The sequence below is a fragment of the Cryptotermes secundus genome, unplaced genomic scaffold, assembly GCF_002891405.2.
Source record: "Cryptotermes secundus unplaced genomic scaffold, Csec_1.0 scaffold630, whole genome shotgun sequence".
In the NCBI taxonomy this organism is placed as follows: domain Eukaryota; kingdom Metazoa; phylum Arthropoda; class Insecta; order Blattodea; family Kalotermitidae; genus Cryptotermes; species Cryptotermes secundus.
In genome coordinates, this window is record NW_019720573.1 from 885,353 (window position 1) to 900,485 (window position 15,133).

Here is a 15,133-nt window from a genome sequence, read left to right on the forward strand (position 1 = left end):
TGCCACAATTGCACAAAAGTTGGTAGCAGAATAATTATCAACTACCATGTTCAGTGGTGCAGCATTTCACGAAGGATATGTATCTTTATCTTGGGGATCTAGATACCACGTTTTCCTTCGTATATCCTTCATCTAACAGGGGAACAGAACCAATTTCCAGAACTTGGTGGTTTTAATAACTCAGATGATGGATAAATTGGTCCAAAATACTAGTTTTAATCAATGTTTCGTGCTAGGGTATCTGTCCATTGTAAGGCTTCTGTCAGTGAGTGCTGATAAGCCCCACAACACAGCATCAGGGGGCCTGGAATTAGAAGACCCCAAACGAAGGGGAAAAGTTGTATAGCGTCTTCCATAAGGCGAGTAACGCATGGCCATTGCGACTCTTCGGCGTGCATATGAATGTAACCTCCCCCCCCCCACCTCCACANACATCGCCTGCGCTAAAGGAAATCCTGAGCAAGACGTCTACAAAGACACAAGAAATCTTCTTGGGCGTCAGCCTCATCATGATTGAAATAAACACAACTGTTTCCATCTGTCAGGGTAGCCGAGCGGTCTATGGCATGTACTGTCTTCGCTCGCTTGGAAACCGGGATCGTGGGTTCGAATCCCACTCAGGGCATGGATGTTTAGTTTATGTGTGTGCGCGTTTTTCTGTGTTTATGTACAGGTAGAGGCCTTGCGACGAGCTGATCACCCGCCCAAGGAGTCCTACCGAATGTGTAAGATCTAGAAAAACCGAAGTGAACGGAGAAGTTCATGGAGGTAGGCCTAGGCCCACTGGGGCTGTAGTGCCAAGGGGGAAAAAATACCATCTACACCATCATGGTCGACATTGATGATGGAAGCAGAAAAAGTCTCAGGAACGCTGACTTTTATCCCTGCCATAACGCATCTGATCGCCTGAGGAAAAGTTGCATATAATTTTTCCGCTGGAGACATCGCACCTTCTACCTCTGTTAAGCACAACAGACCACTGAGGTCACGGTGCAAGGGCCGAGGAAGACTACCCCTCACACATTCATTCATTCATTCTAGGCAGTCACTGATGACTCACCTGGGAAGCGACAAGCTCCAAGAATCCTCTTCATGAAGCCAAGCTCTCCATCGAATGAGAACTGGTACAAGTAGACAGGGGCACCAGAGCGCGCAGCGTGCAGCTTCGCTGTCGTATGAACGCCGGTCACAAACCACGCGTCACTGCTCAGCTGTAAGGAGCCAGTTTCTAACTTGTGTCTGCACTGGATCTCTCTACCGTACACCAAATATTTCAGCACATTTTACACATACAGATACTCGTTTCGAAGGGGCATAAAAGTGCTACCAGCACCGTCAGTACTTCCGCCGCCTTATACATATTCATCAGTTCCAACTTAGTATAAGCTGTGTTGTGGCTAGGACTTTGAGTATGTATGCGCAGAAACTTTCCCTCCGCGGTGTGAGCGTCGTCTGCTTTAAGGACCAATACAGGAAATGTGATGGAGGAAGGCTCCCTTTACACAGCCATCAGTCAATCCTGCACTCCCTGTATTGGCCATGACTTAGGCATAGCTTAAACTGACAAACTGTGCATATCTGATTATCGCTATTTTGGAAACGGCACGCACATACATGTTTCATATTCTTAGTAGCTACAGCCTTTGTATATGTAATGTATACTAATGTATAACCTCTTGTAGACCTGAAGAATGTCGTCTTCTCGGATGTGGTGCCGTGTAGATCTTGTGTGAATCAACGTTCCTCCGAAACGTCGGTTCACAGAAGATTTACACGGCACCACATCCGAAAAGACGACATTCTTCATATTCACCTGATCTTCTGACAAAGATACGTTTCCCAGTGGAGTTCCAAGTCATGTTTAATGTGTTCTTGCTTACTTCAGGTCTCCTACCGAGGTGCCTAATGGCATCAGGCATACATATACACCAAATAATCGTGTAATTTTGTTGTCGAATATGCTTGAATTTTACAGGAGCTAAATATTTGTAGAGTTTGCTCAAATAGACCGTTAAAATCAACGGTGAACTGAAAATACTAATACAGGATTAATATTTGTTTAGACTATCTGAATATAGAGAAAACCATTCCTTATTAGAAACAGATGACTACTCGCCCATTCGTGACCTTCCACACAATTTACGGTAGATGTTTTGCATATACTTATGTGTTAAATTGTAAATGTTCTTGTTATGTGTTGTTAGCAACAGGCCTTAGGTGTGTCAAAGGATGTCACTTAACAGATATCATATGACACAGAGATATTGGGTTTTCGGACTTTATCCATCGTCAGAATCCTATAGTAACTACTAGATATCATAGGAGTCCACGCACAAGAAGAAATGTGTGTGCTACATTCCCAGGTAGTCAGTACCCATATGGGAATTTGTAATATCGTATTGTAACCCAGACTACGAGAATCTTGTCATTTCCATACTCACGTCTACATATTGGCTTAGCGTCTCCTGTGAAACTGGCTGGTCCCCAAAGTAGAAGCTCTTTATTTTCTGGGCCGCTTCCTTAGATTTAGGTGTATTTCTTTCGAGATTCAAATTTGAAGGCAATAATATTTCAAAATCATTGTCGTATTTCTTCAGCACTGCTGGTTTTGCCATTACCTCTGAAATATGAAATAGCACACAAATTATAGCAAAACTTATTTTCTTTTTATGTAGTGTTAGAAATTACTGAACAGTGAAGAATACGATTGGCTGAAGGGCAAATGCCGATTCTTAATTCCTCGTTCATTTTTATAGGCGCAAATAGTTGAAGACTATCACTCATCTAGGTACATTCAAGAATCAGCTGGACCAATGTCAAATGTGAGGTTATGTAGTACCAGACAAAATACTGCCGCTATGTATGAGGGATGTGGGAAGAAGCGCCAGTGCTGCACCGGCACTGATCGGAAGCTCTGGGTAAAGTCACAGTAACCGGTCCCAGCCTTCCTAATGTGACTGGGAAGGGTCCTCGGTTTTATACTCCACTTGGCGACATGAGAGAACATCAGTGAAACAGGCAGTTCCCAAACTGATACAGAAACCCCGTGGCAGTACCCCGGAAAATGTGAACATCATGGATATTTCTTGCTCAAATAACTTGAAATTCAGTTAGCAAAGCAAACAGTTAGTATAATTTGTGCCAATTCCACAGCTGAGATACACAACGTTCCTCTCGTTTCAGAAGGAAAGGTGATTGTGAAGCACTTTACATGGCTCGAGTGGGTATTGAAAGGAAAGAGACGTGCAAGGAGAGATAGGTGGAGACTGTACTTCTTGCCGCAGGCTACGCTTTCCTCTCATTCCAGAAGAAAACGTGATTATGGGACAGCTCGTCTGTGGGGTGAGTATGGACTCGCATCAAGTGGGTATCTATAAGGGAGAAAGGGACATGTAACAGAGAAATGTTACGAGGTTACAGTATTAAGAATAAGAAGTTCTTAGAGGAAGCTACGATGCCTGTATTCGTCCCACAGCTTCTTATTGCTATGGTGAGAATTCAGGACTAAGTACTTCGGTGCTTTCTATAGTTTGCCGTAAAACTAAATGGATATATACGGAAACATTACCTCTGAGGCAGAGAAGGCCCTCACTTGAGTTTACTCCAGTTAAAAAAGGCACTTCATGAAATTTTCCAAGCGTGATGAGATCAGCGGGTTCAGCCGGAAGGAAAACATCTTGGTTCTCCACTTCCGCAGTTGGCTTGAAGAACACTGTTCCAAGGTCTCTTTCCTGGAAATGATGTATATAAGAGCAATTTGAAGTGTTCTGTCATCTGGACTACAAAGTCATATACTCCGCTGAAAGTCAATTGACGTTTCGGAGGAATATGTTTCCTCCATCTTCATGATCGAAGGAGCAAAGCAAGAAACCAGCATAAAGCATGCAGCAATCAGAACTCGGATTGGTTTATTATTCGACACTGAAGATGGAGGTTACACGTTCTTCCGAAACGTCGGTTGACTTTAAACGCTATATCCCAGAACAGAGAACTGTTCATAACCACTGCTGTGACAACCTCAAATCCTGCAAGAGCAGGGTCGGCTTGCACCATTGCAAAATTTCGTACATGCTAGTTCTCTTGATCGGCTGACCGGCTGATCGGCTGATCGACTATCAGCGCCTCAGGTACAAACAAGACCGATGAGTTTGGTTAGTTGAACTGGTGTGCCCCATGGTGAGGAGCATCGTCATAAAGCCAAGCTTATCTTTATCACTTGTTAGCAGGAGGGGATATTTTAGGCCGATATATTGCAGGAGCTGGGGCAATTGGTTCAGGCACTATACTACAAGCCAGAAGGTCGCGGGTTCGAGTCCCGATGAGGTGGATTTTTTAATTGACCTAATCCTTCCAGCCGCACTATGGTCCTTGGGTTGACTCAGCCTCTAACAGAAATGAGTAGGAGGGATCTTCCTGGGGGGTAAAGGACGGCTGACACACCGCCACCTGTGAGCCGATTGTCTAGAGAAAATGTGGGAGCCTCGACGTCTCATAACCACATAGTCCTTCACGGCCAGTTAACAGGGATAGCTTCACCTTTTTTTGCAGGAGCTAGTACGTAAGCATTTATGAAAGAGACACCAAATTATTCGCAGCTTCAAAATTGGGTTTCGAACTAATTTAAGAACCAGGATTATGTGCTTGGGTTTCGCCATCAAGGACTTGTTAAAGTATACGTGTATGACCATGCAGAGTCCAGTGCGACAGTCTCACGACAACCGCGTTTTGCCAAGAGCGGGTTTCAAATATTCTCATTATTCATTTGTATCGATTTTGTTAACCGCAGTAGCGAGTTTCATGTATCCGTGTTTTTATTTTCTGCAGGCTTAGATACTGAAACACTGTGTAGCTCCCGCACTAAGAGATCCACATTTTCTGGGGAGGGGGAGCTGTAGTGGCATCTAAAATCACTGTACAGCGTACCCATGTTTTGAAAAATTCCATATTCTAGGATATAACACCGTGTAGTCCGTTGAAGACGTTACAGAAGAACATATGGCCTACATCTTCAGGATCGAACAATAAGTCAAGCAAGAAACAAGCGTGAAGCAGGTAGGAAGCAGAGCTGTGTTTTACCTAGTCTTTGATCCTGATGATGGAGGCGAAATCTTACTCCGAAATGTGGGTTAGATTTCAACGGAGTGAAAGACATATCCCAGAAGATAGAACTTTTCATAACTGCTGTGCTAAGAACCTCATATCCTATACGTATATCTGTATTTTGTGACTAATAATTTGATGTATCTTTGTGTTCAGTGAAAGAAGAAGTCACCTTAAGCTTGGATGAGCTCTGACAGCAGCCGCAGTTCCTCGCGACCCATGCAACTGTCAATGCAATTCAACAATAAAATTTAAGGATATTCTGAACGGAGAAGGGCGAATAGCTTACGGTAAGGACAGCAAAACTCTCGCGTTTGTCCCTCTGTTCCTGGAGACCACACAGCACTCTTATTGCAAATAAGTCTGTCAGTTTGAAATGTTTCTCGTTTAAATCGCCTAACGAAATTTTCATACTGTACGTAGGAAGTGATGCAACAACGGCTCTTGTTCTTCATATACGTTATCCTTTGTATCGTAACTTCTGTGCTTTGTTGAGCAATCAGAACAGCATCGCAACTGCTGACTTCATTCCTGTTTACAAGGCAAACACAGACTAACAGATGGCTAACATTCCCTTTCCATAGCAAGACCCTTGTCCCATGTAATCTCCTGAAAACTTTTCTAATCTAAATTAAACTTTGATAATTCCCTTGCTACTCGTTTCAGTCCTACAAAGATCAATGCTCTTCTGACGTTTAGTAAGGGAAATACATGTACATTGCACCCAACATAAGTTGCAAGTGTTCTTTCTTAGAGATTGAGGGTTCTTATCTTTGTTTTCGCAATTTCTCCATCTTGATTTCTACTTCACGCGAACGTATGGGATATCACTAAGATCGGCTGGGAGATTATGTTCGTTTGTCTCGAGAAATGATTGTAAAATGTACCCGTAAGTGTGTTCAAAGTGTTCCAATTTTTGTTGGGGAGAGGACAGCTGCACTCCAACATCTGTATGAGTGTTGCCTCTACCTACCACCTCTGTCATGGCCTCTGACACCCCTTCAACAAGCTGCTGTGCTGGAACGGCGTTCAGGAATTGAGCCAGTTCTTTAGAATCGTTCGTTTTGCAGCCAAGTGTTTCCCCGAATCGGAAGGCTTTCCTGCGAGCCTCTGATCTTGTGTTGAATGCCCACGGGTTGAGTGCACAGCCACTTTGAGCGATGGCGCGGGAGAACAGACCTGGAATTGAAGTTCAATTGATTATACACTGACACAATTACACAGTTCAGTAGAATTGCTATATGTAAGCACGTGATAAGTTAGTGACTACTACAGTTCTACATGGACGCTATGGCCCTCTTTAGCCATTTCGGAAGGGTGACTGGTTTATTGGCGAGACCGATTCATTAGCATGTCATGACTAGCTTTTCGTATCTGGACAGAAAACAACTGCTTTGTTTTTGTTTACATGCAGTTGGTATGACCGGAAGGGAGCAAGGTCACCACGGGAGACAAGTCTGTAGTTTTCCGAAGATGTGGAATTTTGTTTTGTTGACAAGTGTAACTGTCATAAAGTGGCTTCGGAAGGGTGTAGCTGGACCCTAAACTAAGAAATAACCGCTTTCACATGTGGGGTTCCGGGTTCTATATCTTGGGAACTGTTTAATTCTCAAGGGTCGTTATGTGATTGGCTTGTGCCGATTGCATGATGAATTTGGTTAGTTAAAATCGGCCAACAGGAAATTAATTCTTGTCCGGGAGAGAGGCCGTCAATTCAAATCCTTCTTGGGGCATGAAGCGATGCTCCCGCAGGAGATGTCTTCAAAAACTTTGCGTTTTGAAGTGATCGGAGGCAGACGTCACTGGGCTGCGCTCCTGTGTTTCTTTAAATTCATCAGTACTTCACTTTGGCTCATTAAAATTTGATAATATTAAAGGGCCACATTATTCCGTGCTTGCAAAGACAGTTATAATATTTCGCTTCAGAATAAATAAAGAGTTTGTGGACAGTGGAAGTTGTGCCGTTGATTTCGAGCAGTCGATTGACTTCGTGTGTGCAGTTTCCGGTTGCCTCAGTTATTGCCGTAACACGCTCAAGTGATCCACCGAAGCCGGCACACAAGGGACGGTGAAGATATCACTCCCCAAGCGCAGTTTCACTTCACGCTTCATAGGAAGAACGAGGTGTGACGCGTGGACACTTTGTGGCCTCTTCATTCCGGAATTTCATGAAACTGCTGTGTCTCTCATTCGTGATTCTGACCAAAGAATTTAGAAACTATGGACGCTTAAGTCGCTCGTCTGACATGCAGGCCCCTCGTCCTAACCCCGGCTCCATGCTATTTTACTACAAAATGAATAAAGATTGTGCCTTCTGAAAGTAATTAACATTTCCTCACGGACGATTTGAAGTTGCCACAACGGCATCTTCCTGAAGATGAAAGCTGCGGGTAGCCTCGAACTACCTATCAAATTTGCAGCATCACATACCGTGAGAGCGTAATATCGATTCCTGTGGAAGTTTGGCGTTTTTACAGTGTCGGTAGAACAGGAAGGTTTATGGAACAGTCCCATACTGTACCACCCCTAGAATATGCACAGACGTGACAGCTTGTTCCTGCACACGGCACTTCAGCACATACTTCATACCTCGCGAATATTATTCATGTCGTCATGAGACTTTCGACACATCGTGTGGACAACAACAAACGCATGAAATGTTGCGTTAGCTTTTGGACAATCAGCTTCCAGCAGCCTACCTGTACAAAGAAATCAGTCTTCTGGGATGTGGCGCCGTGTAGATATTGTGTTAACCGACGTTTCGGAGGAACGTCAAGCTGGTTCTTCGCTTGCGGATTTTCTTCTTTTTTCTTCTACCCCGAAGATGGAGGCAATGCGCTCCTCCGAAACGTCGGTTAACACAATATCTAAACGGCGCCACATCCCAGAAGACTGATTTCTTCATAGCCACCGCAGTGAAAACCTCAAATCTTACATACCTGTACTGTGGTTGAAATAAATAGACACTATTGGAAACACGCATCGCGCAAATGCGAATAGCGACAGAAATTGAGAGTCTATTTATTCTCCTTTACGGGACTCCGTAACATACTGCCGAGAAGTACGTTTGAAGAATGTGGAACACTTACAGAGGAAAGCGATAACTATTGCCTAAATAGTCTGATTAGTAATGGACTGAACTCTGTTGCTTAGCACTACAGCCACAAACGGCCAGAATGTGTTGACAGAAATATATGCGCTCGTCCTTCATATGTCTGAGAGGTGATACTAATGAACAGGACACGCCATGGCCAACTGCCCAGCTGGTCAGACGATAGGGGACGGCGATTTAAGTTTATTTGGTGGGTTAAAACAGCAGACGTTAATATTCCCTTCATTTGTTTCAGATTATGTAGGCCTATAATAATTCGTCCGTCGGTCATCTGACTTGTAAAGTTTCCTTATGGAATGTCGATGCACTGATTTTGAGTTATCTCAGTCTAAATTCCGAAATTGTTAAATCTGTGGATATCTGAAGCGGAGTTGTGACGATTGTGTGCTCCTGGTTACAGGCTACATCCACACTCTCTCAGTGTTTTCTGTTGCCCATAAAATATTCCTTAACAGCATTCTAAGCCTGTTTTAACCTCGACAATATTGCTTTACGAACAGCATATGGATATTTCTTAAAACATATCCTTCATTCATGAGATACTGGGGAGTACAGTGAGACAATACATTAGATATTGTGGCAGTCAAAACCTGTTACAGTTCTCCGTGACCGCTATGGTCCTTTTTAGCCATTTCGGAAGGGTGACTGGTTTATTGGCGAGACCGATTCATTAGCATGTCATGACTTGCTTTTCGTATCTGGACAGAAAACAACTGCTTTGTTATTGTTTACATGCAGTTGGTATGACCGGAAGGGGGCAAGGTCACCACGGGAGACAAGTCTGTAGTTTTCCGAAGTGGTGAATTTTGGTTTGTTGTCATGTGTAGTTATCATAAAGTGTCTTCGGAAGGGTGTAGCTGGACCCTAAACTAAAGAAAACAACCGCTCTGACATGTGGGGTTCCGAATTCTGTAATTAAATGCTTTTGTAACGTTCAAACATTCGCACACCTCCAATTGCTATGGACCCGTTAAGCAGTCACATCCTGCTGACACTAATTACTCTCCATGCAGCCCTCATGAGAAACGAATGTGTTGCGTCTGTGTTCTCGCCTCAACTAAGAACAGATCTCCGTTCTTTTAACTCAACTTTCCAATTACCTCGAAGGGCTGATTGCTTTCCGCTCCTCCGGTGCGCAGTCACCGCCCTGATTTTTTTTCTTTAGTATATATCGCTTCTTAAGGAAAATTAAGCATATTGAAATATTAAGTAAAATGAACAATTCTGCCGCTCAACCAAACGAAATACGGTTACAGAAATATGCGAGTTACATGCAGCAGGCCTACGCCACAGAAATGCTTCCAAGTACCCCTATGTTGAGTTCATAACCGCAGAAATTACCTACTGACCACGTGGAAACCAAGTGTAGCAGACTTCCGAAATGGTTTTGAAGAGAGTGAAGTGATGTCATAACTGCATGGGAATTTAGTTATATCCGTGACATATAAGAGCCCCCCCCCAAAAAAAAACATGAAGGTGGGCATCATAATAATGCGTGGGCAGAGTCAAGGCTTAGTAAGCATCTTGCTTGAATGTAATCAGAATTCTGCAGGAGATCAAGCGACACTCGACATCCGATCATACGCCCCCGAAAATACCCAGATATGTTGTGGCTAGTTTTGATCATGAATCGGGTCTTAGCCGTACCTAGCATTCTCATTGCACCCGTTTGTGCTACAGTCACATGACATCCAGTCCCAGGCATTACAGTAGCTACACCGGTCAGTGCAGCGACTGACGGAGCCCTCACCCTATCTGGCAGAAGGCCGGGGGGGGGGGGGGCAGAGGGGGAATTTTAAACCAAAACTTATAAAATAGTTCCCAAAATTCTAATATTCTGTGTCCATGAGGTTAGTATAAACATTTATAACATTAAAAGCAATGTTAGAAAGCTTTACCTTCTGACATTGGGGACAACATGTGATAATGCACGCAGGCGGCCCCAGCGCTCTCCCCGAAGATGGTGACGTTACCAGGATCGCCCCCAAACTGCGCAATGTTCTGCTGAACCCAGCGCAGAGCCATCACTTGGTCCTTCAGGCCGTTGTTACCGGGAACCACCGAGTCTCCAGTGCTCAAGAATCCTGGACACCATTAACAGTTACTATCCGACTACTTTCATATGGGAATGCACAATACAGACTCCAGTCCTCTCTCTGGTGTCCAGACGTTTGCAATCAGTACATAAAAGTGCCCAGAAAATGAAGGCCATGTCCGTCTCCGCGTCTCATCTGAACGGTTTAACTAATTTCCATTGTGTAAGATTTGAGGTTTTCATGGCGGTGACTATGAATAACGCAGTCTTCTGGGATATGGCACCGTGTAGATGTTGTGTTAACCGACGTTTCGGAGGAATGTATCGCCTCCATCTTCAGGATAGAAGAGAAAAGCAGAAAATCCGCAAGCGAAGAACCAGCTTGAGCAGGTGATTTCCCATGTAGCCCCCTCTCCCTTCCTCCCTCTTCTTATATAGCTGGGTTTGTTCTCGACATTAGTCTGTCAGCACCTGCTCACGCTGGTTCCTCGCTCGCGGATTTTCTTCTTTTCTCTTCTACCCTGAAGATGGAGGCGATACGTTCCTCCGAAAAGTCGGTTAACACAATATCTACACAGCGCCATATCCCAGAAGACTAATTTCATTGTGTTTTCGTGCTACATTTTATGTTAAACGTTATCAACAGCGAACTGTAGTTTATTCTTGGTCTACTAAAAGCCTAATTCACATGAAGCGCCCACAGACATTTTATGAAATGTAGGAAATAAAGTCGTTGAAAAGAGATGGCATATGACTTTGTATTTACCGCTCCAATTTTCGATTTAAATGTTCCTGGATATATAAATCGTCTAAAAATGTGAGCAGACAGTTTCATGTCTCTGGGAAGTTTAAATACTGATTTCTCTGTCGGCACAGTAAGTAAGCATGAAATCTTAAGAATCTGTACGCTTGAACAGAAGAACATATCTCCAGTCTTATTACTTCTGCCATCACTACGCGCTGGTAGGGTACGATACACTTTAGTTCCGAAGTCATGTTTAGTAGCCAACAAACTAGTCAATTTATATAGATACCACCCGGTATGGCAGAAATGTTCCTGTTAAGAAAGTAAATAAACTACGATCCTGGGATTGCTTAATGCCAACATTATGCACTCTCAGTATATATATACACACACACACACACACAACCCTTCCTAAGGATTGCTATCACAGTGAAAGTGGTTATAAGTAAGGGACCAGAAATGGCCGCGCCATAGCTCAAGCGGTTAGTCGCTGGCTTCCCACCGCGGCGGCCTGGGTCTGGTCAAGTGGAATTTGTGGTGGACAAAGTGGCGCTGGGGTGGGTTTTCTCCGAGTACTTCGGTTTCCCCTGCCAGTCTTCATGCCACCAAATTCTCCATCATCATAATCACCCGGGGCAGGCTACAATAGGCCAATCAGTGGCCGCCGTGCCGAGTGGACCCAGTTGGACTCCACCCCCCACTGAGCCAAAAAGAAAGGACCAGAAATACTACAGGATCGTTCTGCATGCCTCTTAACAAATTCAGTCATTCATATTATGGCAGTGTGCTCCATTGCCGCCAGCTGAACTGCCACTTACCCAGAGCTCCGAGCCGGTAATTCAGGGTGACCACAACCACGTCCTCGCTAAGGAAGTAATCAGGTCCGTAGAATTCAGCAGTGCCCGAACCAGAAATGAAGCCACCTCCGTGAATGTAGACCATGACAGCTTTCAGCGGGCCATCATCGCCTGATGGAAGCTTCAGAAAATGAATCGACATGAGAGATTCTGTAATTGCTCAAGCACGTAACTGAGAACACTCCTAAACATTTCATCCTCTCGTTGTTAGCATTACGGCTATTCGTAATTACTTTATTATTAATAACGAACTGAAAGATCGTCCTGTATTTCATTTAAAATTGACGGAGTACATGTTTCTCCAGCGCCTTCTAATAAATAACAGTAATTCCGTGCCTCAAAAAAATTTCGGAACGTATCTACGCGTATTCAGTGTACGAACATACACTAAAACCACTGGAAACAAGTCAAGAGTCAAGTGACTTTACTCTAGAACCAACGTATTATTATGAACGGAACCAAGGCGTGGAACAAACCCGACTTCACACTGCGAGACAGGAAGGGAACATGTCCACTAACTGGCACTTCTACATGAACATGCACTGACAGTAGAAGCTACAGAAGTATTGACATACGTACAAAGACTCGATGATTGTGGTACAGCGCATTTGGAATGTGAAGGCGGTGCGGACAGGCGCCAAGACCTTGTGAGAAGCATTTAGACAAACAGTCTAGCGGGAAATTCTGGGAACAGCAGCCATCTTGAGGAAGATATTAACGTGGCGCCCAGTTGATTGTAAACGTATTTTCCATAATGCCATTACGTGCTGAGCCTTGGGAATAATGTTCGATCCTAGCTCATGGACAGGATATCTCATGTGGGGGGGGGGGAGAGAAACTATTTTCATTGCGTGAGCTCACACACAAGAAAGGTTTATTGGTAACTTGCACAGATGTGCAGTAAGGTAATGGTATAGTTGAGTTGCTTCCGTTCTTGGGAACTATTTGATTGAAGCAATTTCCAGTTCTCTTTAAGGCAGTCGCCCTTAAGATTTCATGGGTGTTCATTTCAGATTTTACGAAGCGCTATTTTCTATGATGAAAGTAGAGCTTTCCATGTGCCATATCAAGACGCCAAGAAGGGGAATGAAGAGAAGCATATTTACAATATCTGTAGCATATATGTATATCCTAATGCATGTAGGTCATCGTCATACTGAATTATGCTAGCTTTTTTTTATTGCTAGTGGGGTGGGACTAAGTCCCTTATACTGCGGCCACTTCTGGCCTATTGTACCAGCCCCAGATGATAGGTCAGGGTGATTGTGGAGCAATTGATGGAATGAAGATTGGCAGGGGAAACCGAAGTACTTGGAGAAAACCTGCCCCAGCGCCACTTTGTCCACCACAAATCCCACTTGACCAGACCCCGAGATCGAACCCGGGCCGCCGCGGTGGGAAGCCAGCGACTAACCGCTTGAGCTATGGCGCGGCCAACTATGCTAGTTTAGTCTTAATTGCCTGTTCCTAAATTGCGTAAGTGTTGCTGGCCCCTACATCTTTCCTTCCAATGTTCACAATCTTGTCCCCTCAGGTGTGTCCAAATGCCTGCTTTATGTGCCATTTTCCTCCATTCTGTAGGCCTACATGTGCTGTAGATACACAGTTGTCAATTTGATTGATAGTACTTGAGACGTTTAAACTATCTCTTTTATATATGGCCCATACGTCCACTGTGGGTAGGCTCGGCCAAGTGCAAATCGATCAGTACACAGCTCATGTATAAAGGGGAAAGTAATACGAAATACGCACTCGAGTTACGTAGACAACTCCGTATAACTCTAAAAGCGAAACTGTGATACGCGCATTTGTTTAGGAGACACGGTTCTTGCTGTAAGTTGTTTTATTCGCACCGGTTTAATATAGTGAAACTAAATAAACGAGTCAGCCGTGGAAATGCATAGATAGCAAAACCAAATGGAAATTAGTTGGTTGCAAAAAATGTGGGCGTGTATCTTGAAGTCTCACTTCAGTGGTAACCTGGCCTTTACGTAGGGGACTGTGGTCCAACAGCGGCGACCAAGCCATGACGGTGTAACCGTTATTTCTGGCATGAAGGAAATGTCACTATCGAGAAGTACGTTAGGTCGAGGTTTATATTAATTATTCAACAAATTCCACTGATTCACCGCCTTACGTGCAATGAGTCCTTCTAAACCTTATTAAAACGTTTCTTACATACACATAATGCGTTTCTGAATTTTATTTAAAAGTTTCTGCACATTGCACTACATGTTTCGACTGACATTGGTCATCGTCAGGTGTTTAAAATGTTGGTGGAAACTGCCGAGTTTCCGTTTTGTGATTCTAATATTCGATGTGTAGTCCCATGTATTTCATGGTGCTGGGTGTTTCCTCCTGTTGTGTGTCTGGTGTACGAGTGTGCAATACATGGACTGCAACACAAAACGGAAGCACAGTGGCTCCCACCAACAATTCTAAACACCTGAAGATGACCAATGTCAGTCGAAAAATGTAGTGCAATGTATAGAAACTTTTAAATAAGTTTTAAAAGACGCCTTACGTTTATGTAAGAAACGTGTGAATGAGTTCTAGAAAGATTCGTGGCCCGTAAGACGGTGAATCATGACACTTGTTGAATAACAAGGGATGTGCAACAGGATGCTTCAGTATAATATTATGAAGTTTTTGTATTACTATTTTTTTCGGTTGTTGATTGGACCTTCTTTATGAAGGCAGCATTCCGTGAAAACACTTCAGTGGAGTGGAGAGAACAGAAGTCAACGTGACTCAAACTGCGCACTTCAGCAACAGAAACCTTCGCCGGCGCAGTAAGCAAAATTTGACGCAGAATGAGGTGCATGTCGGGAGACCAAGAAAGGACTGTTTTGTCCCTAAAAAAAAAACTAGCCTATTTTTCCAGCGATCTTAATGACGAATGTGTTCGAAATAATGGAAATTTAGCTGAACATTCATCGCTGATCGCACACAGCGCTGCCTTAGGCGCAACTCTCATTGGTGGGACAGCTCGGATAGGTCAGCTCGAGTCATTATGAGGAGAAACGTAACAAGCGCCCCTAGTTTGCTTTGTTCAAAATTCCTTTGAGTATATACGCAATAATTAACAATTATTTGAGGTCCTACAAGATTCTGTTTGTTTCTTCGCGTTAATTCTGGCGGGAAATGGCCAGCCTCATGTACTATGCATGTTGGTAAAGCTCAGCAGAACTGTAGTGTCATCAGTTTCACAGCAAAGTCTAGCCATTCAGAAACAGAATCAACATTAGACCTTAACCTCATGTAAATGTAGAACATTCTATAAT

General features: G+C 43.8%; 1 protein-coding gene across 1 annotated transcript in view; it reads right to left on the minus strand.

Moving 5' to 3' along the window:
- Positions 1–15,133, minus strand: part of LOC111869395 — a 43,998-nt gene that overhangs the window by 24,833 nt on the left and 4,032 nt on the right. Inside the window, exons 3-8 of the mRNA XM_023860899.2 lie at positions 11,811–11,970; positions 10,111–10,296; positions 6,074–6,279; positions 3,569–3,731; positions 2,442–2,620; positions 1,061–1,211 (exon numbers count right to left, since the gene is read on the minus strand). Coding sequence (XP_023716667.1) covers positions 1,061–1,211; positions 2,442–2,620; positions 3,569–3,731; positions 6,074–6,279; positions 10,111–10,296; positions 11,811–11,970 — 1,045 coding nt within the window. The remainder of the gene's footprint in view (positions 1–1,060; positions 1,212–2,441; positions 2,621–3,568; positions 3,732–6,073; positions 6,280–10,110; positions 10,297–11,810; positions 11,971–15,133) is intronic.